Source organism: Hyperoodon ampullatus (genome assembly GCF_949752795.1).
Source record: "Hyperoodon ampullatus genome assembly, chromosome: 18".
Taxonomy (NCBI): Eukaryota; Metazoa; Chordata; class Mammalia; order Artiodactyla; family Ziphiidae; genus Hyperoodon; species Hyperoodon ampullatus.
This window is the reverse complement of record NC_136931.1, coordinates 13,926,999-13,948,293: the sequence shown is the minus strand read 5'-3', so window position 1 is coordinate 13,948,293 and position 21,295 is coordinate 13,926,999. Positions and strand designations below refer to the sequence as shown.

The 21,295-nt window shown below is 58.2% G+C and overlaps 1 protein-coding gene across 4 annotated transcripts; it reads left to right on the top strand.

The window, feature by feature from the left end:
- Positions 1–1,470: 1,470 nt before the first annotated feature.
- Positions 1,471–20,399, top strand: MTSS2 (MTSS I-BAR domain containing 2; the record flags this gene model as incomplete). Of its 4 annotated transcripts, none has more annotated exons than XM_079723965.1 (14): positions 1,471–1,539; positions 6,337–6,398; positions 6,489–6,562; positions 7,408–7,492; positions 7,577–7,668; positions 7,753–7,827; positions 9,141–9,298; positions 9,509–9,616; positions 10,551–10,648; positions 12,263–12,389; positions 18,415–18,489; positions 18,790–18,966; positions 19,151–19,316; positions 19,400–20,399. In XM_079723965.1, 14 exons carry the CDS (start codon positions 1,471–1,473, stop codon positions 20,185–20,187), a joined length of 2,154 nt encoding a protein of 717 aa, XP_079580091.1. In that variant the 3' UTR covers positions 20,188–20,399. The 4 variants fall into 4 exon arrangements, with proteins under 4 accessions (XP_079580091.1, XP_079580090.1, XP_079580089.1 ...); XM_079723964.1 differs by having other exon boundaries at positions 12,167–12,389; XM_079723963.1 differs by having other exon boundaries at positions 9,114–9,298; positions 12,167–12,389.
- Between the last annotated feature and the right edge of the window lie 896 nt (positions 20,400–21,295).

Genomic DNA, 21,295 nt, shown 5'->3' with positions numbered 1-21,295 from the left:
CCTGACAACCCTCAGCCTGGGACATGTCCCCACTAGACAGATGAACTGAGCCTCAGGAGTTTCTGAATGAAGGGGCACACTGCAGAACGTTCCAGGTCACTGGGGATGGAGGGGAAGGCCCAGACCAGTGCAGGGAGTTGGGCGGGGCAGGGGGTGGGCTTCCCACATCCCCACCCCTTGATTTGGCTAAATGAGCCTTAGCTCACCAAACCTATAAGCCAGAGTCCACCTGACCCCAGGGTTTGGGAAGCCTCGGATTGGCCTAATGATCTCCCAAGTGGCTCTTGTGGGTCCCTGGAATAGAAGAGAAGGATCTTGCGCGGGCTTTTCCCCAGAGCCCCAGCATAGGGCCGGGAGGGTGGGTTTCCCTGCCTGGAGTCTCCAGAACAGGATGACAGACTGAACTCACCATGGCCAACGTACACACACATGCATCCTCATATGTGGGTACCCTGTCGTCAGAGACGGGACAGTGGCCCACCTCTGTTCTGCTGGTCCCACACGGCCCCAACCCGAGGAAAGAGGTTGCTTGAGGACCAGTACACCACCACCCCCGCAAAGGCCCGGCCTGGGGCACCCCATGCAGGTGGCATCAGCACTGGCACTGCTTGGAAAAGGAGCCAGAGAACTTCTGGAGGAGGGTCCAAACCCTTCTGTGCCTGGGATAAAACGTTCCAAGGCGGGCGGCCTCCAGGGCACCGTGCGCCCCTGCTGAGTGTGGTGTATCCATCCCACGGGATGCGCCCCGAGGACCCCAGCCTGCCCCCCCTCTTCTTAAAGCGCGGGAACACCCACCCCCCGACACACACCCACACCCCGACACACACACACACACACACACACACACACACACACACACACACACACCGGCCGGAGACCAAAGGCTGGGGTGGGGGGCCGGGTGGTGTTAGTCACCTTCCCGGAGCGGGCACCCAACCACTGGTCCCACTCCCGCGGCCAAGCCGGGCAGCCCCGCCCCAGCGCCGCCCCCGAACCGCGGTGACGCCTGCGCCTGCCGGGCCCTCTAGCCCGACCAGTTCGGCCGCGCCGGGGCTCGGATTTCAAAGCCTGGGCTCCATTCCTGGTGAATGGGCCGGAGCTCGCCCGGTCTTTCCCACAGACCCCTCCCGCCACGGCCCTGCCCCGCCCCTCCCCGCGGCCCTCCCTCCGTGCGTCCACGTGACGTCCAAGCCTCGGCGGCTCGGATTACGGACGCCGCTCCATTCCCCGCGCCGAGGCTGCGCCGCCAACTGCCCGCGCCGCGCCCCCCGCGCCGCCCGCCAGCCCCGCCGCGACATGGCCCGCGTCGCCCCGCGGCGGCCCGCGATCCCCGAGCGCGGCGCGCCCGGCCGCTGAGCGCAGCCCGGAGGCTGCAGGCCCGACCCGGCCTTGGAGCGAAAGCCGCCGCGGCCCGGGTCCCCGCGCCCATCCTGCGCCCCGCCGCCGCCGCCGCTGCCGCCCGGCCCGAGCATGGAGACGGCGGAGAAGGAGTGCGGCGCCCTGGGAGGGCTCTTCCAGGCCATCGTCAACGACATGAAGGTAACGGGGCGCGGCGGGGCTGGCCACCCTGCGGGCGCGCGGGTGCTTATGCGGGTGCGTGCCCCCTCTGGGGACGCGTGGCGGAGGGCAGCCGTGCCCCGCTGTGTCCGTGCGCCGCCGTGTCTGTTTGTCCTTGTCTGAGCGCGTCTGGCCTGCGACTGCCGTGCGCCCGGGTCTCTGGGTGCCCGTCTTGGGGGTGTGGGTGCTCGTGTGCCGGGGTGTCCGTGCGGTGTCCGGGGTCCAAGCCCCGGGTCGCCCGGGTCGCAGCGCCCCCTTGGGGACCAGACCCGAGCCTGCGCACACGCGGACTCCCCGCGCCCCAGACCCCCAAACCATGAATGGGGGTTGGCTCCGGGAGCGACTCCACGGCCCTTTAACGGGCCCGGGGTCTCCGGCCTCCGCCCCCTAACACCACCATCCCCCCCACTCCCCCGCCCACGACGGCCCGGGAGCCCAGACAATGCTGTCACCGCCAAAGCAGGGAAAAATAATAAAGCAGGGAACCGTTAACTCCTTCCCTGCCGGCCTCGGCCTCCGCACCCGCTGCCTGGGTCCCCCAAAACAAGCTCCAGGACTCCAAGGTCTCCACGATGAGCGTTCCTGCATCCCAAGGCTTCTGTCCCCACCTTGGGAGGAGGAGGGAGAAGGTTGGGTTGATGGAGCAGCCCCAGGGAAGGGCTACTCTTGCTCCGGGCTGTCAGCTCCAGCCCCTCTCCATGATTGCCCAAGGTCAGGCTGCAGCGGGCCACCAATTCCTGGCCCACCGCTGGCTCACCAGGTGGGGAAACTGAGGCCTGGGAATGGCTCAAGGTCATTAAGGAGACTGCTGGACACTCCCTGACCTCACCCCTCACTGGTGGTCTAGGGAGTGAGGGGGATCCTCTCCCCCAAAGAGGCTAGGGTTTGGCAGCTCCGATGACACGACGGGGGCCCTTCCCCTCTGGGGCAGGCCTGTGGGGCAGGGGACGAGCAGGGGAGAGAACTGGGACCTCGTCAGACCCCCGCCCTCACAGCCTATCTCACACTCCCAAGTACACAACATAGAATCCTACCGTGACGTCGCAGGCCCCGGGAGGACACACCACAGTGCCCAAGCAGGCCCTTCGGGGGGCTCTCCCAGTGCTGCCAGGAGAACAGCCCCAGGGGCAGCTGCCAGATCCCTGCACCCCACCCCCCACCCCCAAGAGAACTGGAGCCACCCGCACTGGGAACTACAGGGTTAGCAGCATGCGTAGGTGCCACTCACTGCCCCCGTATAGGGTGCTCCCCCGAGAGCTCCGTCCCCTGCAACTCCACTCCAAGCTGCTTCTGCCGGCCCCCAAAAGTCCTGGCCTCTCTCTGCCCTCCGCAGCCCCTCCTGCCCTGTGGGCATCACAGCCCTGGCACCGGGTTTCCATCCTGGGACCAAGCAGCCCAGACAACCCTCCCCCACCCATTCCCAGGGCTGGCAGAGGGGGACCTTCCCACACCCTCCTCCTTCTGGCATCCTCTCCACAAACACTGCAGAGAGCAGCAGCTTTCGCACAGAGCAGAGGGGCAGGACTGTCTCCCTCCCTCTCCAGGCAATTTGCAAGGCACTTTGGGATGAGATAGAAGGAATTGGGCCCAGATTGTAACAAGTGACTGAGGCAGGATTTTCTGATGTGTGGAAGCAAACTGGGAGAGGTTTCACCTGCAGTGATGCCAAGTCCTGATATACCTACGACACATGCATGTGTTTGGGCCAGGGACAGAGCAGGGGACCGGGCCACCTGGAGGTCGATCATCTGGATTTGAGGGACAGCTTCTGGCTGTTTCCTTCTGTGGCCTGAGCCACAGAAGCAGCAGGGTTTCCGTAGAGGAATGTGGCCAGGTTGAGGAGACCGAGCTTACCTGTGAGGCCCCTCCACACAGGGCAAGCACAGCCACCGCACGGCCACAGGCCCCACAACAGCACACCCTGGCCCTCCTAGAGGCCCAGACCCTGGCGTGGGAGAGGCAGAGTAGGGGGAAGAGGACCTACACCTGGAGCCTGGGGCGGCCTGGAGGAGGACAGTAGCTCAGGCATCGGGAGGGGGCCCTCGGGAGCTTTCCTTGCCTGCTGTGCCTCATTTAGCTCAGATGCCCATCGAATCCCAGAGAAGGGCAGGGACTTGCCCAAGATGACAGGGCTGGGTGTGGCACCCAGGGCTGTGCCTCAGCCCCAGGCCTCACCTTCAGCAGCACTGGCCCATCCAGAAAACAGGGTCATAATCTTTGCCTGCCCTCGAGAGTGGGGAGTGTCACCTAGACACATAGGCCCTGGCCAGGTGGGAGAGGCTCCTGGCAGGGAAGCAGGGGTCAAGTATCTGCTCTGTCCGCCAGCATTAACCTAGCATTTACTGTGTGCTGGGCACTGTGCTAGTGCTTTCCATGCAGTCTCCATACTGACCTGCTGACATCGGTGCACTGCCCATCCTGACCTTACCGGTGAGCAGACAGGCTCAGAGAGGACGCCCTGGCCCAAGGCCACCCAGAAAGCCCCCTCTCTGGGATTGCAGCCTGAGTCGCTCATCTGCACAGCCTAGGGCCCGGTTAGAGACAGTGTCCGGGTACCAGGGGCCTGGGGTCCAGCAGCCTGCCTACTGGTCTCATCCCATGCACTTGAGCACCTCTAGTGAGCACGTAACCTCTCCCCTCCAGAGCAGCCCACTGCTCTGGGGGCAGAGCTGGGCGTCTCTCCCATCCATGTAGTTCCTGCCCCCTACCCACCCTCGATGCCCAGATATTCGTCTCCCCGCATCCCAGAAGTGTGTGGGGGGGGATCCCTGACGTGTAGTGACCAGTCAGACGGGATCAGATCCTGACCCTGGCACTTGATGGCCTTGAGCAAGCCGGTTAATCTCTCTGAGCCTCAGTTTCCTCATCTGTAGAATGGGGGTGACAACAGTATTCATTTCACAGGGTCATTGTAAGGATTCCATGCGATCACACAGTGCCTGGCCCACCACACGCTCTTGATCGACAGACAGTAGCAGTCCCTGTCACTAGTGATAACAAGCCAGAGTCCTAGAACCTGACAGCCAGGGTGTGGCCCACGTGAGGGCACAGGTCCAGGTGAAGACTGAGGACACCCCTGGGGCTCTGGCTGCTTCGGCCCCTCAACCTCACCTCTGGGGTCCTCATGAGTTACCAGTGGGGGGTGGAGTCTCAGGTCCTTAGAGACCCAGGTGCTCCTGTCCATCTGCTGAGGAGGGGCCGGGCCTGGCCTCCCCCATGCCCCGTCCTGTCCGCTCTCCACCGGGAAAGCCAAGGCTGTGAGGGTCTGGGATGGAGCCATCCTGGCTGGGCAGAAGCGTCGGGGTGGGCCCCAGCCAGGGACTTTAATGGGGTAGGGACCTGTGTCTTCCAGCTCCTCCCAGCCTGCTGCCCTCTGAGACTGCCCAGAGGCTGCTGGGGGTGCTTAGGTTTTCTGGGGGCCAGAACGGTGCCTCTGGACCCCTGTACCCACAGCATCATCCCTCCTCCCTGGAGGTCTTGGCAAGGCTTAGGGTTGAGGGTGTTGAGGTGAGGGAGGGCACCAGGCCCTCAGGACTGTCAGGGGCGGCCTCCCGGGCTCCTTTACCCTGAGCCGTGCCGCATGGAGACAGCCCACGCACAGCCTCCCCCTTCCCGCTCCAGCCTGTGTGAACTTCTCAAATATTTGCTTTCCCTGGCCACTGGTTGGGCTGGGCTGGGAGGGGAGGGAGTTTCTGAGGCTCTCAGAAGCTGCCCTGTCCTCCCCACCCCTGCAGGCTGGCCCTGTCCCTGGGTTTCCAGCCCGGCAGAGCCTCCCTCTGAGGCCTTGGGGACTGGGGTCTCTGCCTTCCCCCTTTCCACCGGAAAAGCCCCAGCTCCCAGCATCCCATCCCACATGGAAGGGAAGGTCGGAAGCACTTTGGGGCCAGGGGCTTTGCCGGCCTGAGGCTCCCCTTCAAGAATCAAGTCTTCCACAGGGCCATTGGGCCAGAACCCAACAGCCATGCGAGGGCCCATTAGCCAGAAAAACCCCTTGATCTCACTGGACAATTTGGTCACCAAGAGCCTGGCTTCCCTACTGGGAAACCCCCTCCCAACTCAGAACTTTGGGCCAGGCTGGGATAAAGGCCACACTGTGTCCCCAGGAGGGGAGGAGAACCGGGGGTGGAGAAAGGTAGCTCTGTTGGCCACACAAGGCCCCATTCAGCCTGGGGCCTGACTGTCCCAGGCAGGCTGGCCAGGCTCTGAAGCAGCCATAGCCTCCCTGGGCCTGGGAGCCACTTCTGCTGGCCCGGGATGGATGGATGGCCGGGCTGGCAGTTGCTTCCAGGGCACAGGGTGGGGGCCCCAGAGGCCCCAGTTTAAACCTGGCATGCCTTGAGCCCTGGCACTGTGCCTCTGCCCCCATGCCATGTGGACCATCCTGGGCTGTGTCGGGGGAACATAGTGCCCCTCATGTGGCTCAGCCCAGATTCCCTGCCAGGCCCCTCCCATCCCCGAGGAGACAGGACCTGCCATTCACTGCTTCCATCTCCGTTGAGGATGTGGGCCGCCATTGCAGACAGTGGGCCAGAGTTCCTGACTGTCAGGAAGGGAGGAATGGGCAAAGGTGCCTGGTCCCAGGACCAGGCCTTCTTCATGCCCCAGGTCTCTGTCCTTGGTCACCTGTCCCCCTAGAGAGCCCAGGAGCCTTCCTCTCCGCAGGGGCAGGGCTGCTGTCTCAGAAACTGCCCAGAGTCTGGACCTAGGCATGTGGGGAGCCCAGCCCAGGTAGAGCCCTGCAGTCCTCATGGAGTCTCCCTTCCTCTCCCATCTCTGCAGAGCTCCTACCCCATCTGGGAGGACTTCAACTCCAAGGCCACAAAGCTGCATTCCCAGCTGAGGTGAGGCTGCTGAGGGTGCCCCAGCTGGGGAGGGAATGGGTAGAAAAGACACACCTCACCCACAGACCATCCCGCTGTCCATCTCCCCAGGACCACTGTGCTGGCTGCTGTGGCCTTCCTGGATGCCTTCCAGAAAGTGGCTGACATGGCCACCAACACCCGAGGTAGGGAGGGGGCATGGCTGGAGGTTGGGGATGCCCCAGGTTGGGCTTGGAAGCTGGAAAGGCTGAGTGGAATAGGAACCGGGAAGAGGACACCAGGCCCAGAGTCGGGACCTTGAGTTCTGCTCCCTAATGGAATGGGCTTTTTGTGTAGAGAGTGAGCCTCTCGTCATTAGAGGCATGCAAGCAGGAGTGGGCGAAAGATGACAGGATGTTACAAAGGGGGGTTCCCTTCTCGCTTCTGGGCGTCTGGTTTGACCCCTCAGCCACAGTTGTTCATGCTTCCCTACGGTGAGTTTGACTGTGGCTTCTTCTTTTCCACCCCCTTCTGCCAGTTCTGAGAGCACAGAGGGCAGGTGAACATTCCCTGTTGTCCTTGGCATCTCCTCTGCATTCTGGTCTGAGTAGCAGGGACCTGGGTCCCCTGCTCCTTCGGGTGGTGAGAACCAAGGCAGTGGGCGCGTGCTGGCACTCTCACACCTGCATCTGGGCACACCGGGAGGGGGTTCCTGGTAGGGCAGGAGGGGATTTTGGTTGGTCTTTGATGCCAGCCTCTCCCAGCTGGGGTGAAGAGCAGCTCCTGGCCCGACCAGCAGAGCAGCCGCAGCTGCAGGAGGCTGGCATAGCCAGGATGCGCAGGACCTGGGGCCCGTACGGAGGAGGGCCTTGGTAAATACTGAGAAAAGATCAAGTCGCCTGCTGAGGCCGGCAGGATTGCGGAAAGCTGGGGGGTGGGGCGCGGGGTGCCGGCTCGGCCTTCTCGGGCCGGTGCGCCCCCTCGTGGCCCGAGGCCGGGACTGCAGAAGCCCCGGCGGGCCCGTTGACATGCTGCGCGCTTGCCTCGCCAGGGGCCACGCGGGATATCGGCTCGGCGCTCACGCGCATGTGCATGCGCCACCGCAGCATCGAGACCAAGCTGCGGCAGTTCACCAAGTGAGTGGGCGCTGCGGTCGGGGAGGGGGGCGTGTCACGGGGACACCTCCATGGTGGCCCTGACCCTCTTGCCCCCGCCCACAGTGCGCTTCTGGAGAGCCTCATCAACCCACTGCAGGAGCGCATCGAGGACTGGAAGAAGTCGGCCAACCAGCTGGACAAGGACCACGCAAAAGGTGGGTCTGGGGCTCGGCCGTGCTTCCCGCCCCACACTGGGCGGAAACCGCCGTCACAGGGCTCCTTTCTCATCCCTTGCACAGAGTACAAACGAGCCAGGCATGAGATCAAGAAGAAATCTTCAGACACGCTGAAGCTGCAGAAGAAAGCACGCAAAGGTAGAGCCCAGAGCTGGCCCACAGAGGCATAGCCCCACGGGGCCCCGCTCTGTCTCCCCCGCCGCCCCGAGGGGCGCCCCAGGGCATCATCCTGGCCTGAGGGGCCCTATCCCGCACACAGGACCCTCCAACCTGTTGGGTGGGGCAGAGGGAGCACCTTGCACCCCAGACCCGACCCAGGACCTCCCCTCCCAGGGAGGCAGCAGGAGGCCAACAGGCCCAGGCCCCCCCAGGCCCCACCCCCACCCCCAGGAGTGGCTCTGTCCATCCGGCTGTCTTTCACACATTCTTTCTTTCTCTGTCTCTCCTCTCCTCTCCTCGTCCCAATCCTTCCTGTAGAGCTACTTGGTAAGTCAGATGTCCATCCCTCCAGCTGCTCCTCCCGTCCTTGTCGTCCTTGTCGCATTTGTCTGTCTCCCCCAGCTCAGGGCCATTGGAAGGAGCCTCTCCAGGCCAAGGAAGAGCGAGGAAGGCGGTCGGTCCAGCGAGGGAGGGGCCTGGGGCACAGTCCCCTTGGGGCCCCTGGGGCCCCTGGCCAGGGATGAGTCCGGGGCCACTGCTGGGTCAGTCTGCCAGGCCAAGAGGGGTTGGACCGGGCAGGGTGGGGACACAGGCCCTGGCTGCCCCACCCCCACCAGGCCCTCCCAGAGTCCTTACCTCTTGCCTCCCCACTTCCTGTCTCGCTGTCTCCTTTACATCATCTTCTTACCTCTCCCTGTCTCTCTCGCCGCTTCTTGGTGTCGCTGTTGCTGTCCTTGTGCATCATTCCCTGAGCTGAGTGGGGACCCATACGGAGGCACCCCGTTCCCTGTCCCCTGGGCCCAGCCCCTAGCCCTCTTGGCCCCTACACCCCCTCGTGGCCTGGCCTACAGCTGCGCCCCCCACGCTCTCCTTTGTCCTGCTTCCCTTCCTCCTCCCTGTGCCCTGGGACGTGAGGGGCCACCATCCCACGGGCAGTGAGGGTATCCTGGGGGGTGGAAGTCTCAGCTCTTGTGGAGGCTGCCACTGGGCTCTCCTGAGCGCAGCTGCTCCAAGGGCGGCCCTGGGGCTGCCCAGGGCTCTGCTCACCCCAGGACCTGGGTGGCTTCGCAGCTTTGGTATCTTTCCTGTGTGCTTTGTTTATCTGTCCTCTCTGTCTGCTCTGGGTACCAGCCCTTCCACAAGCCCCAGCGTCCCGACTGCCCTCCCCAGCCCCCTGGCCCCCATGGCAGTACCCAGCCCCACGGCCAGGGACACCACCACGGGGTCTGAGCTGTGGATGCGGTGGGCCAGGCCGGCATCCCCAGCGTGGCCTCTCCTCCCAACCCCTCCAGGGAAAGGAGACCTGCAGCCCCAGCTGGACAGTGCCCTGCAGGACGTGAACGACATGTACCTGCTGCTGGAGGAGACGGAGAAGCAGGCGGTGCGCAGGGCCCTGACTGAGGAGCGTGGCCGCTTCTGCACCTTCATCACCTTCCTGCAGCCTGTGGTGGTGGGTTCCTTGGGGACAGAGAGGCGTTCTGAGCGTCTCCACCATTGGGCTAGTTGAGGGGTTCCCAAGAACCATGATTTGGGAGCCTCCATCAGCCCAAGCAGCGTTGGTTGGTGGGAAGGAGTGAGGGAGGGGAGACCCGGGGTGGCCTGGTCCACCGGGGTGCGTGGGCAGGGGCGGGGCCAAGAGGCTGACTTACTGTTCCATCAGAACGGCGAGCTGACCATGCTGGGAGAGATCACCCACCTGCAGGGCATCATCGATGACCTGGTGGTGCTGACCGCGGAGCCACACAAGCTGCCCCCCGCCAGCGAGCAGGTGCGGCCAGCCCTGGGGACAGGACAGGGGAGGGGATGGCTTGCCCTTGGTTGGGGATGATAGAGGAGAAAAGGGGACAGCATTTGGGGGAGGCAGCTGGACACAGAGGACCACCTGTGGGGATCTAGAAGCATCTGCCCAGGTGAGGGGTGGTGTGCCCAGGACCCAATGGGGGCTTTTATATCAAGAGCAGAAGTCCCAGATCTGCAGGATCCCCCTGAGCAAGCAAGGCCTGATGATGCCTACCTGCCATCCACACCCAGACCCGTCAGCTCCCCTAGACCCAGACGCTCCTGCCCCCACGTGCCACCCTGCCCACTTCACCTCACCACCGTGCTCCCATTGCACTAGGGTCAGCCCTACCTGACAGCGCCGTGGCGTTGCTCTCACTAGGCGCCTACTGTGTGCCCAGCCCACACGGAGCACTTCCCATGGGTCACCTCATTCATTCACCCCAGTGGCCCTCTAAAATAGGAATGATTGGCTGCATTTCACAGGAGAAACCCAGGAGAGAGCCAGGAACTTGCCCAAGAGCAGAGCAGAGCCAGGATTTGAACCCCGTGGTGTCCTTCATGGTCACTCTGGCCTGGCTCCTCTGCCAGCGACAGTGAGTCCTCGGGAGCACCAGGTTCTCCCATGTCCTGGCCTGCGTAGCTTCCCTGAGAAGCAGAGGGGGCAGAATCTCCCCAGGCATCCCCCCCAGCCCTCTGGCAGCCCTGCTTCCCGCCCCTGAGTGAGGAGCTTGTGTTAGGAAAAGGCTGGGGGGCAGGGGGCTTCAGACTCCCAGGGATCTTCTTTTGGGCCCAGTTCTCAATTGGGAAGACAGCCGGGGGCCTCTGGCCCTACTAGCCCTCAGAGGGGAGGCCCAGGAAAATGATGAGGCTTTCTGCAGGGCAGGGCTGCTTCCAGTGACCCCATTCATGTCCCCATCCAGGTGATCAAAGACTTGAAGGGCTCAGACTACAGCTGGTCCTACCAGACCCCACCCTCATCGCCCAGCAGCTCCAGCTCCCGGAAGTCCAGTATGTGCAGGTCAGTGGGGGGCTGAAGTGGGGTGCAGGGAGGGGCAGGGGTACTGCAGCAAGGAATCGGGAAGGTCCCACCAAAACTGCATCAAGAATAGCTTCAGGGCCCCAGAATCCACACAACTCCTATGTCATCAAGGAATCTGCAAGCATAGGGGAAACTACTCTCGTCGCAAGACTGCTGCTAGTGCGGGCGTGTGTTGGGGGCGGGTGGAGGGGCAGCAGCTTCGTTTATGGAGCAATAAGTACGCACCAGGTGCCGTGCTAAGCGCTTTATGCATTTTCTTCATTGAATCCTAACACCACCGTATCAGGTATGGTGTTGTCTCCATTTCACAGAAGGGAAAGCTGAGGTACAGAATCCCAGCATTTAACCACTAGACTCTGCCAGGCTCAACACTGTGCTGGGGCAGTAGTAAGAATCTAAGATGGGGAGGGCTGTGGAGGCGTTGGGGAACTTGTGCTGAGGCTACAGGCTTATTACCTTATGGACACTGCAGCCTGGGTGGTTCCTGAGAGCTGGTGCCTGGGCAGCTGCCACGGGCCCGAACTTCAGCCTAAGCTGGGCCCTGAGGTCTTGCAGAGCCAGCGAGAGGCCAAAGGTCTTGCTCAGTCACCGGTCAGGCTCAGGCTCAGGAGCACTTCCTGGGTGGGACTTGGAGAGCTATTTAAGATCAAGGCTCCTCGGCGGGAGGGCAGTGAGCATAGCGCGAGTTACTGGCAGGGAGACCCCTCTGTGCCAGGCACCCTTTCCCCAGATCCACCTTGGCTGGGCAACTGGGGCATGGGCAATAAGCCAGGCACAGCAGTCAGCTGCTCCTGCAGGGAGAGGAGGGTCCACGTCAACCGGCGGCTCTTCAGACCCCGGGTGGGTGACTGGCACAGGAGCAGAGAGTTGATTGCAGGGGACACCCATGACCAAGGGTGGAGCCTGGGCACCTTCCCGGTCATGCTCAGGAGGAAGGTGACCTTCATTGCCAGGAACGTTGCCCAGGGATGAAATGGTTGCATAGAGGATATGAACTACAGAGGGCTGGACGCCCTTCAGGGGGCGGAAAGGATGAGGGCAATGGTGAGTCCGAGACCCACGCAGACCGTCACCACGCAGTAGACGTTCAATTAGGATTTGATGGCAAATATCAGACTTTGAGAAGACAGTCATGATCAGACTTATGTCTGGTTGTAGCCTAACTGGGAAACTGTTTGATGCTGGGTGACTCCGTTTCCTCCTTGTTAACCTAAGGTCTACTCTTCTTGATGGCAGAGTAGGAGGTAGCTCTGGGGTGCTCCGGGGGCAGGCGCTGGGCCAGCTCTTCAGTGTGGTCCCTTGCCCAGGCCCCACCCTGTCCCACAGTCCTGGAACCCAGCTCCTCTGTGGCACTTTGGTCTCAGGACCTTGTAGTCTGACATTGTCTTTTCCTTCCTTTGCCCCTCACCTCTCTCCCCCACCCTCGTCTGTCGCCCTTCCACACACACCCCTGTGTCTCCCTGTCTGGCTGCTGTGCGCCCCCCTTCGCTCCCCCAGCGCCCCCAGCAGCAGTAGCAGTGCCAAGGGTGGAGGAGCCCCGTGGCCTGGGGGTGCCCAAACATACTCACCTGGTTCCACCTGTCGCTACCGCAGCCTGGCACAGCCGGCCACCGCCAGCGCCCGCCTCTCCAGCGTCTCCTCCCACGACTCTGGCTTCATCTCCCAGGATGCCACCTACTCCAAGCCTCCCTCGCCCATGCCTTCAGACATCACCAGCCAGGTGAGGGGGCATCTGCTGAACCACCTGGGGTAGGGTGCAGTGGCCTCATGCCAGCCTCAGGCCATCCACGTCGGGGGCCACCTATGGCTGTTGAGACTAGCCCTGGAGGTCCCCAGGGCCACCACATTGAGGACCAACCTGAACTCACTGCCTCAAGCCTAGGTCTTGGAGCAGCTTACCAGCTCTGGCACCTTGTGACCCTCCCCCTGCATAAGCTGGCTGTGATGGAGTGGCTGGCCCTAGGAGGTACCCCCAGGAGCCCCAGGATCTGCAGACATCCTCCCCCTTCTCCACACTTTGGCCAGCTCATTCTGAACACAGAGACTGGCCCAAGAATCTCTTCAGATGCAGGCTCAGATCCTGCAGCCTCAGTGAGATGGAAACAGAGAACTACAGCAGGAGACAGAGGGAGGTCAGGCCACATGCCCAGGGTGCTGTCCTTCCCCATCATGGCGAGTGCCTCCATTTGAGCTCAGCATTCTCTTTTCCTGCTCTCTTGCCCAAGGATGTCCCCACTGCATTCCCAGTCTCCCCTCCTCTGCTGGCTCATTCCTATCAGTACACAAACACATGCTCTGGTATCATCCATCTTAAAAGCCCTCCCTTCCTCCATGTTCTCCTCCAGCCACCTAGTCTCTCCTTCACAGCAAAACTTCTCAAAAGATTTGTCCACACTGACCACCTCTACCTCATTCCCCATTCACTCCTGTCTGCTTTACCTATCAGTAGTTGAAAAGCTGGAATTGTTCATTTCTCCCATGTAGTTCTATCCGTTTGCTTTATATATTTGGAGACTATCTTATTAGGTGCATACAACTTCAAAATGTTAACTCTTCTTAGTGAACTGAATCTCCTAACGTGATGTAGTTGATTTTCTGTTACTTTTATGTTTTCTAGCTTAAAGTCTGTTTCGATATTACTACTGCTCCTTCAGCTTTATTTTGCTCAATATTTATGGTACCATTTTCTGTCTCAGCTTTTAAGCTCACTGTGTCCTTATGTTTTAGATGAGTTTCTTATAAACAGCATATGCCTAGATTTTCTTTTCTTATCCAATCTGACAATCTCTTAATGGACGTTTTTAGTCCATTCATATTTATTATGATTACTGGCAATATTTAGACTTCTGTCTTACTTTTTTCTTTCTATTCATCCTGCTTTTTCTGTGCTTCTTTTGCCTCTTCTCTTGCTTTTTGTTTTTTCCTTTCCCCATTATTTTCCTTCTACTGGATTTTAAGTTATACTTCTTATTTCATTTCTTTTACAGGTTACCTTGAAATTTTACCATGCATCCGTAGCAAAGTCACAGCCCCACCTCCTGAATAATTCAAGGACCTTAACATATATTTTAACTTCAGTCACTCACTCCCTCCCCTTATTAGCTATATATATCTCCTTTTTAATCATCCCCATGATTGACATTTTTCTTCTTAATTTTATCATTATTTTATACATACAGTATCTGTTTAGATTTACCCATATGTGTTTACACTTTTTTTGTTCATTTTTTCCTTGTATCCCATCTTCCTTCTAAGGTCACTTTCCTTCTTTCTAAAGTAAAATATGTCCTTTAGAAGTTCTTTTAGAATGGGTCTGTAGTAGTAAACTCTCAGTCTTTGTTTATCTGTAAATATGCTTTATATTTTTCCTCTTTCTTGAAAGTTAGTTTTGCCAGGGGTGCAATTCTGGGGTGACATTTACTCCGTTTCCACATTTTGAAGATATATTCCCCCCATGTTCTGGCTTCTGTGGCTGGTTGTAACGTCCGCTGTCAGTCACTGTTGTGCCTTTGTGAATGATCTGACTTCTCTCTCTGGCCACTTTAGTTTTTCTACAATGTATCTAATTGTGGATTTGTTTTTGTTTAACCTCACTTGGTGTGTTTGTGTTTCTCTATCTCTGTATTCATGTTTTTCATTTGTTCTAGGAATTTTCAACCATTATCTCTTTTTTTAATATATATATAAATTTATTTATTTATTTATTTTTGGCTGAGTTGGGTCTTTGTTGCGCGCGGGCTTTCTCTAGTTGCAGCGAGTGGGGGCTACTCTTCACCGCGGTGCGCAGGCTTCTCATTGCGGTGACTTCTCTTGTTGCGGAGCACGGGCTTTAGACGTGCAGGCCTCAGTAGTTGTGGCTTGCGGGCTCTAGAGCGCAGGCTCAGTAGTTGTGGTACACAGGCTTAGTTGCTCCGCGGCATGTGGGATCTTCCTGGACCAGGGTTCGAACCTGTGTCCCCTGCATTGGCAGGCAGGTTCTTAACCACTGCACCACCAGGGAAGCCTGTCAACCATTATCTCTTTATTCTTACTTTCATTTGTGTGTTTCTTCACTCTCATATTTCCCATCTCTTTGTTTCTCTGGGTAATTTCTTCAGGTCCATCTTCCAATGTACTTTTTCTCTATTTTATAGCTATTTAACTTATCCATTAAGGGTTTGTTTTTTTTTTTTAATTTTGAAATAATTTTAGCCTTGTAGAAAATCTGTAAAAAGAGTGCAGAGTTCCCACCCACCCTCCCTCCCCACAGTCTCCCCAGATGTTAACATCTCACGTAACTACCAAACAATTTTCAAAACCAGGAAATTAACACAGGCACAATACTGTTAACTAGTCAACAGACTCTTTTCACATTTTGCCAGCTTTCTCACTAACGTCCTTTTCCTGGTCCAGGAGTCCAAGATCCAACACAGGACCCTACCTTGCATTTTATTATTGTCTCTCTTTAGGCTTCTCCAGTCTGTAATGGCTCCTCAGTCCCTCTTCAATGACTTTTGAATACTGGTTATGTATTTCGTAGAATATCCCTCATCTCGAGTGTCTCTGATGTCTTCCCGTAATTAAATGGGCAGGAAGAGCACAGCAGTGGTTTACTGCTATTCCACCTCCTCACCAGACCTTGGTATCCTTTTCATTTGCGCCATTCTGATAGGTGTTATATCATATTGCCCTGTGTTTTTAATTTGTATTTCCCTGATGACTAATGAGGTTGAACACCTTTTCATACTTTAAAGGCCATTTGGATATCCTCCTTTTGTGAAGGACCTGTTCAGATCTTTTGCTTATTTTTCTCTCCTAGGTTGTCTTTTTCTTGTTGATTTGTAGAACTTCTTATATATTGTGGCTACAAGTCTTTTCATCTGATAATCTTCTCTGATTCTGTGGGTTGCTGTTTTACTCCCTTAATGGGGTCTTTTAATGACCTAAAGTTCTTAATTTTAATGTGTCCAATTTATCCATTTTTTTTCAATTGTTATTGCTTTTTCTGTCCTGTTTGAGGTATTTTTGTGTACTCCAAGGTCACAAAGATGTTTTCCTCCAAAAAAAGCCTTTTTGTTTTACCTTTTCTTCATTTAGATCTGCAACTCATCTGGAATTGTGTGTGTGTGTGTGTGTGTGTGTGTGTGTGTGTGTGTGTGTGTGTGTGTGTGTGTGGTGAGGTAGAGGTCATTTTTTCCATATGAATATCTAATTGACAATTTTTTGAAAATACCATCTTTTCCTCCACTGCACTGTAGTGTGTTACCTTTGTCATAAAACGGGTGTCTGTGAATGCATAGCTGTTTCTGGAGTTTGTATTCTATTCCACTGGTTGATTTGTCCGTTCTTGTACCAATACCACACCATCTTAATTATTAATAGCGTTATAAAAAATCTTGATATCTGGTAATAAAAGTCCTCCAGGGCTTCCCTGGTGGTGCAGTGGTTGAGAGTCTGCCTGCCAACGCAGGGGACACGGGTTCGTGCCCTGGTCTGGGAAGATCCCACATGCTGCGGAGCGGCTAGGCCCGTGAGCCATGGCCGCTGAGCCTGCGCGTCCGGAGCCTGTGCTCCGCAACAGGAGAGGCCACAACAGTGAGAGGCCCGTGAACCCCCCCCCAAAAAAAAAGTCCTCCAGCTTTGATATTCTTCAATATTACCTTGTCAATTTTTGGCCCTTTGCATTCCCTTATAAATTTTAATATCAGCTTGTCAGTTTCCACTAAAAAAAACCAAAAAACCAAAAAACAACCCCTGGGATTCTGACTGGGATTACATATGTCTCTCCATTTATTATGGCTTTACCTTCTCTCAATAGTATTTTGCAGTTTTCATGTGAGGATCTTGCACATCTACTGCTGGATTTTTTGCCCTGGGTATTTGATGTTTATTGATGCTATTTTAAATTATTTCGGCATTTTCAGAGTCTTTTACTTGTTTTTTAGCTGCTGATATTTAGCAATTTGATTTTTTTCTATGTTGATCTTGTATCCAATAACCTCGCTAAAAACACGTATTAGTTCTTTTGAATATTCTATAATACATACACAGTCATGTCTTTTACAAACAACTATTTTCTTCTTTTCCAATCCTTTTGCTTTTTACTTCTTTTTCATGCTTTACTGCACTGCTAGAATTTCCAGTGCTAAATAGAAATGGTGATAGTGGGCATCCTTATCTTTTTCCAACCTCAGAAAGAAAAGTATTGATATTTTTGTGGATAACTCTTTATCAGATTAAGGAAGTTCCTTTCTGTTGCTAGTCTAAGTATTTTGTTTTCCATGAATGGGTGTTGAATTTTTCCGTTGAGTTTTCCAAATATTTTTTTCCTTTTATTTTTTATTTTGTCTTAACAATTATATTGGTAAAATTCTAAATGTGTTTATTATTTCCTCCGAATCCTTACCTATAGAGTTTAGTTCCTTTTATTTTAGTCATCTTGGCTCATCATAAACTATTAAAAAGATCTGGGAGTCTAAACCAGGATGATTTAGAGAATCTTACCTGGCTGGTACAGGATCTGGAGAGGTGCTACTGATTAGTTCCCTTCCAGGTTTAATTTGGGTCATCGACAGGGTGAGCTCTCCACCTTGCCACTTGCCCAGTCTCAACCACAGTGCTGAAGCCAGCCTCTGCCCTGGGGACCCTCATGGTCCTGTTTCTGCCCTTGCTTTTTTCTTCATTCTTTGTTGTTGTTGTTCTTTTGTTATTTATGTATTTATTTATTTGGCTGCGCCGGGTCTTAGTTGCGGCATGCATGTGGCATCTAGTTCTCTGACCAGGGATCAAACCCAGGCCCCCTGCACTGGGAGCGTGGAGACTTAACCACTGGACCACCGGGGAAGTCCCTCTTTGTTGTTTTGAGTTGGGGGGCCTCCAGGGCACCTAGTTCCTGCCACTGTCCAGAGCAGGAGCCTCCTGGGCACCCTCGGTCCTGTCCGCAGTGGGCTTGTGCCCCACCATTCTGTGAAACAGTTCTGGAGGTCTGCACACACACCCCTCTGCCTCATCTGCACGGACCCCCAGCAGCCGAGCACAACTGACCCTCCCTCCTTTGCGCGTCAGGTTCTTCCCCTGATTCTGTGACACCACCTGCTCGTGGTCTTCCTCCACACCACCAGCAGCTCCTGTCACTCTTCTTCGCTGGGCCATCCTCTTCTTCCAAAGCACTGAATGTCGGCCTGACGTCCTTGAACCTTTTCTCTAACCACCGTCATCCTGACTGCCTAGGTGACCTTATTCTGTCCGACAGCTGCTGGATTTGTGGTTCCAAACCTGACTTCGCCCTAAACTCCAGACTGTAAATACAATTGCCTGCATTGCATCTGGGCATAGATACCTAACAGGCAGCTCAGCTTAACATGTATAGGATGGAACTTTGGACTGTATTCCTCCCCCAGGCCTGCCCTTCTGAGAAAACAGTGACACATCAACCCAGCAGTTCAAGCCAGCACCCCGCTGCCCTCCTTAGTATCGCTCTTTCCCTGCCCACCACATCCAGGCCATCAGCAGCCAGTCCTCTTGTTAATCCTCAAAGTGTGTGGTTATTGGGCTGGGCTGGGGGGCAGGTCATTGCCCATGGCGTGCGCTCTGGGTGCTGCCTTCCACTGCATACGCTCACGGCCGTGGCCGTGGCCCTGGAGGGCGTGGGGTGGGGATGCTGAGTCAGCAGGCCCTGCTGCATGCCAGCGCTGTGACCAGATCTATTCCCTCCTCTTTTCCTGCCTCCCCGCCCATCCGCCTGCCTGCTCACCTCTGCGTGGCAGAAGTCCTCCAGCTCAGCATCCTCCGAGGCCTCGGAAACCTGCCAGTCCGTCAGCGAGTGCAGCTCCCCTACCACGGTCAGTGCTTCCCACCCACAGCGGGACACAGGGAGGGCCCAGGTTCAACCAGAGGGGCGTGCACGAAGCACTTGCCCCCCGCGAGACAGGCCTCCTGGGCACCACCTGCAGCCACTCCCCACACGCTCACATCTTCCCCTCCCGGGGCTCCTCATCCTGCCCATGGGCCTGGCAGGACTGGGGTGTCACAGCGCCCTCTGTGCTCTGTCCTTGGCCATGATTGTGAGCCTGAGGCCCCATGTGGGTCTGGAAACCCTGGACCTCAACAACAGTGAGGGCCCCCTTGGCCATGCCCTGCAGGACTGGGCCAAGGCCGGCCCCCACGAGCAGCCCTCAGGCAGCACCCTGCAGCGGAGGAAGGACCGAGTGGAGCTCCTCCGAGACACAGAGCCAGGCCCGGCTAGCGGGGGCACCCTGGGCCCCAGTGGAGAGGAGGCCCCGCGACCCCGCATGTCCCCTGCCACCATCGCAGCCAAGGTAAGCGGCACCTCCCTGGGCAGCCCAACCAGGGCCCCACCTTCACTCCTAGGTCAGCTCCAGGAGGCCAGGCAAGTGGTCGCAGGGCCAGCTCAGACCGCTCAGCCTGTTGGGGGCTGCCTGCAGTCCGGGCTGAGGGGGAAGTGGGGAGCAAGGCTTCAGCCTGCAGTCTTACCACCCCCAGCACGGTGAGGAGGTGTCCCCCGCGGCCAGTGATCTGGCCATGGTGCTGACCCGCGGCCTGAGCCTGGAGCACCAGAAGAGCAGCCGGGACTCCCTGCAGTACTCGAGCGGCTACAGCACGCAGACCACCACACCCTCCTGCTCCGAGGACACCATCCCCTCCCAAGGTAGGCCCTGGGGGCCGGGGGCAGGCGGCTGGGCCTTCACAGACCCCTAGGGCCCCAGGCCCACCGCATCCCGTGCCCCCCAGGCTCCGACTACGACTGCTACTCAGTGAACGGGGACGCAGACGGGGAGGGCCCACCCGAGTTCGACAAGTCGTCCACCATCCCTCGCAACAGCAACATCGCCCAGAACTACCGCCGCCTGATCCAGACCAAGCGCCCGGCCTCCACTGCGGGGCTGCCCACCGCCGGGCTGCCCACCACGTCGGGCGCACCCCCTGGCGTGGCCACCATCCGCCGCACTCCCTCCACCAAGCCCGCCGTGCGCCGCACCCTCTCCAGCGCCGGCCCCATCCCCATCCGGCCGCCCATTGTCCCCGTGAAGACGCCCACGGTGCCCGACTCCCCCAGCTACGTGGGGCCCACGCGGGCGGGCAGCGAGGAGTGCGTCTTCTACACTGACGAGGCCGCCTCGCCCCTGGCCCCGGACCTGGCCAGGGCCTCCCCGAAGAGGCTCAGCCTGCCCAACACAGCCTGGGGCAGCCCGTCCCCTGAGGCCGCCAGCTACCCGGGGCCGGGGGCCGGGCTGGCAGCCGAGGACGACGAGGAGCAGCAGCAGCAGCAGCAGCTGGCCGCCAACCGGCACAGCCTGGTGGAGAAGCTCGGGGAGCTGGTGGCCGGCGCCCATGCCCTGGGCGAGGGCCAGTTCCCCTTCCCCACTGCCCTGTCGGCCACCCCCGTGGAGGAGACTCCCACCCCGCCCCCCGCTGCCACCAGCGACCCCCCGGCTGAAGACATGCTGGTGGCCATCCGGCGCGGGGTGCGGCTCCGCAGGACCGTCACCAATGACAGGTCGGCGCCCCGCATCTTGTGATCCCACCCTCTGGCCCGGGTGAGGCAAGTGGCCTGGTCGGTGGGCAGCGACCACTCAGAGCAAAGGCACAGGAGAGAGCAAAGCCAGGCAAGCTTTTTTTTTTTTTTTTTTTTAAAGTCGTACGGGGCAAAGCTACTTTATTGGAAAGAGACACTCATCTTGGATTTCAAGGTTTAAACAGGAAATGACTTCTTTAACAAACCTCGCCAGGACAGAGCCTGCGGGCCTGGAACTTGGATTTGGAGCCTGTTTCAACCTGTGCTTGCCCACTCTGTCCTTCCTCTTCCTCCTTTCGGGCCCTGCCTTTTCCTGGTGTGGGTGAGCCCCCGAGCCACGCTCCCCGCCCACAGCAGCGGGGCCGGGCCAGCCTCTCCCGGTCCCACCAGCCTGGCTGGGCCCGCAGTGCCACCGCTTAGCTAGCCTGGCCCAGCTTCTCGCCACCTCCCCAGGGACGGTGGCCTCGGGCTCTTCCGGAATGCTAGCCCATCGCGCCCTGACTGAGCCCCCTCCTCCTCCCTCCTCCGTCGTCTCATCTCTCTGCCTCTCCAGGCTCCTCTCCGTCGGGGAGCAGCTGTGCAAGGGCCAGGGGCCCAACCGGCTAAGGTATCTGGTTTGCTGAGAAAGCTCTACGGGATGGCTGGCTGTTGGGGGCGGGGGCGGGGGCTGGGTGGGGGAGGTTGCAGCTGGGAGCCCAGCCGCCGTCGCTGCCGTCGTCGTCATCGTCGTCATCGTCGTCGTCGTCGTCGTCATCGTCGTCGGGGAAAGGGGCCTGGGCCCAAGTCAAGCCTCTTGGGGAAGACATGCAGGGGACCTGCTCGGAGGAGGCTGCGGACCCTAAAGCAGCATCCCCTCCCCCGAGGGGTGGCTGGGGTTGGAGGCAGGGCGGGGCTGGGCAGCGGGGAAGGAGTCCAGAGGCTAGAGGTCACCTGGCCAGTCCCCCAGGAGCTGCTTTCGGATGCCGTCGCCATCCGGGCACATGGTGACCAATCCTGGTGATGGTTTCAGCCACCTCTGGGGATGGGGGCTGGAGCTGGGGGTGGGGGGAGGGACGGGAGGGGGTTCTTTTATGAACACAAAATGAGCTGACCGGACAAGGACTGCTTGTGGG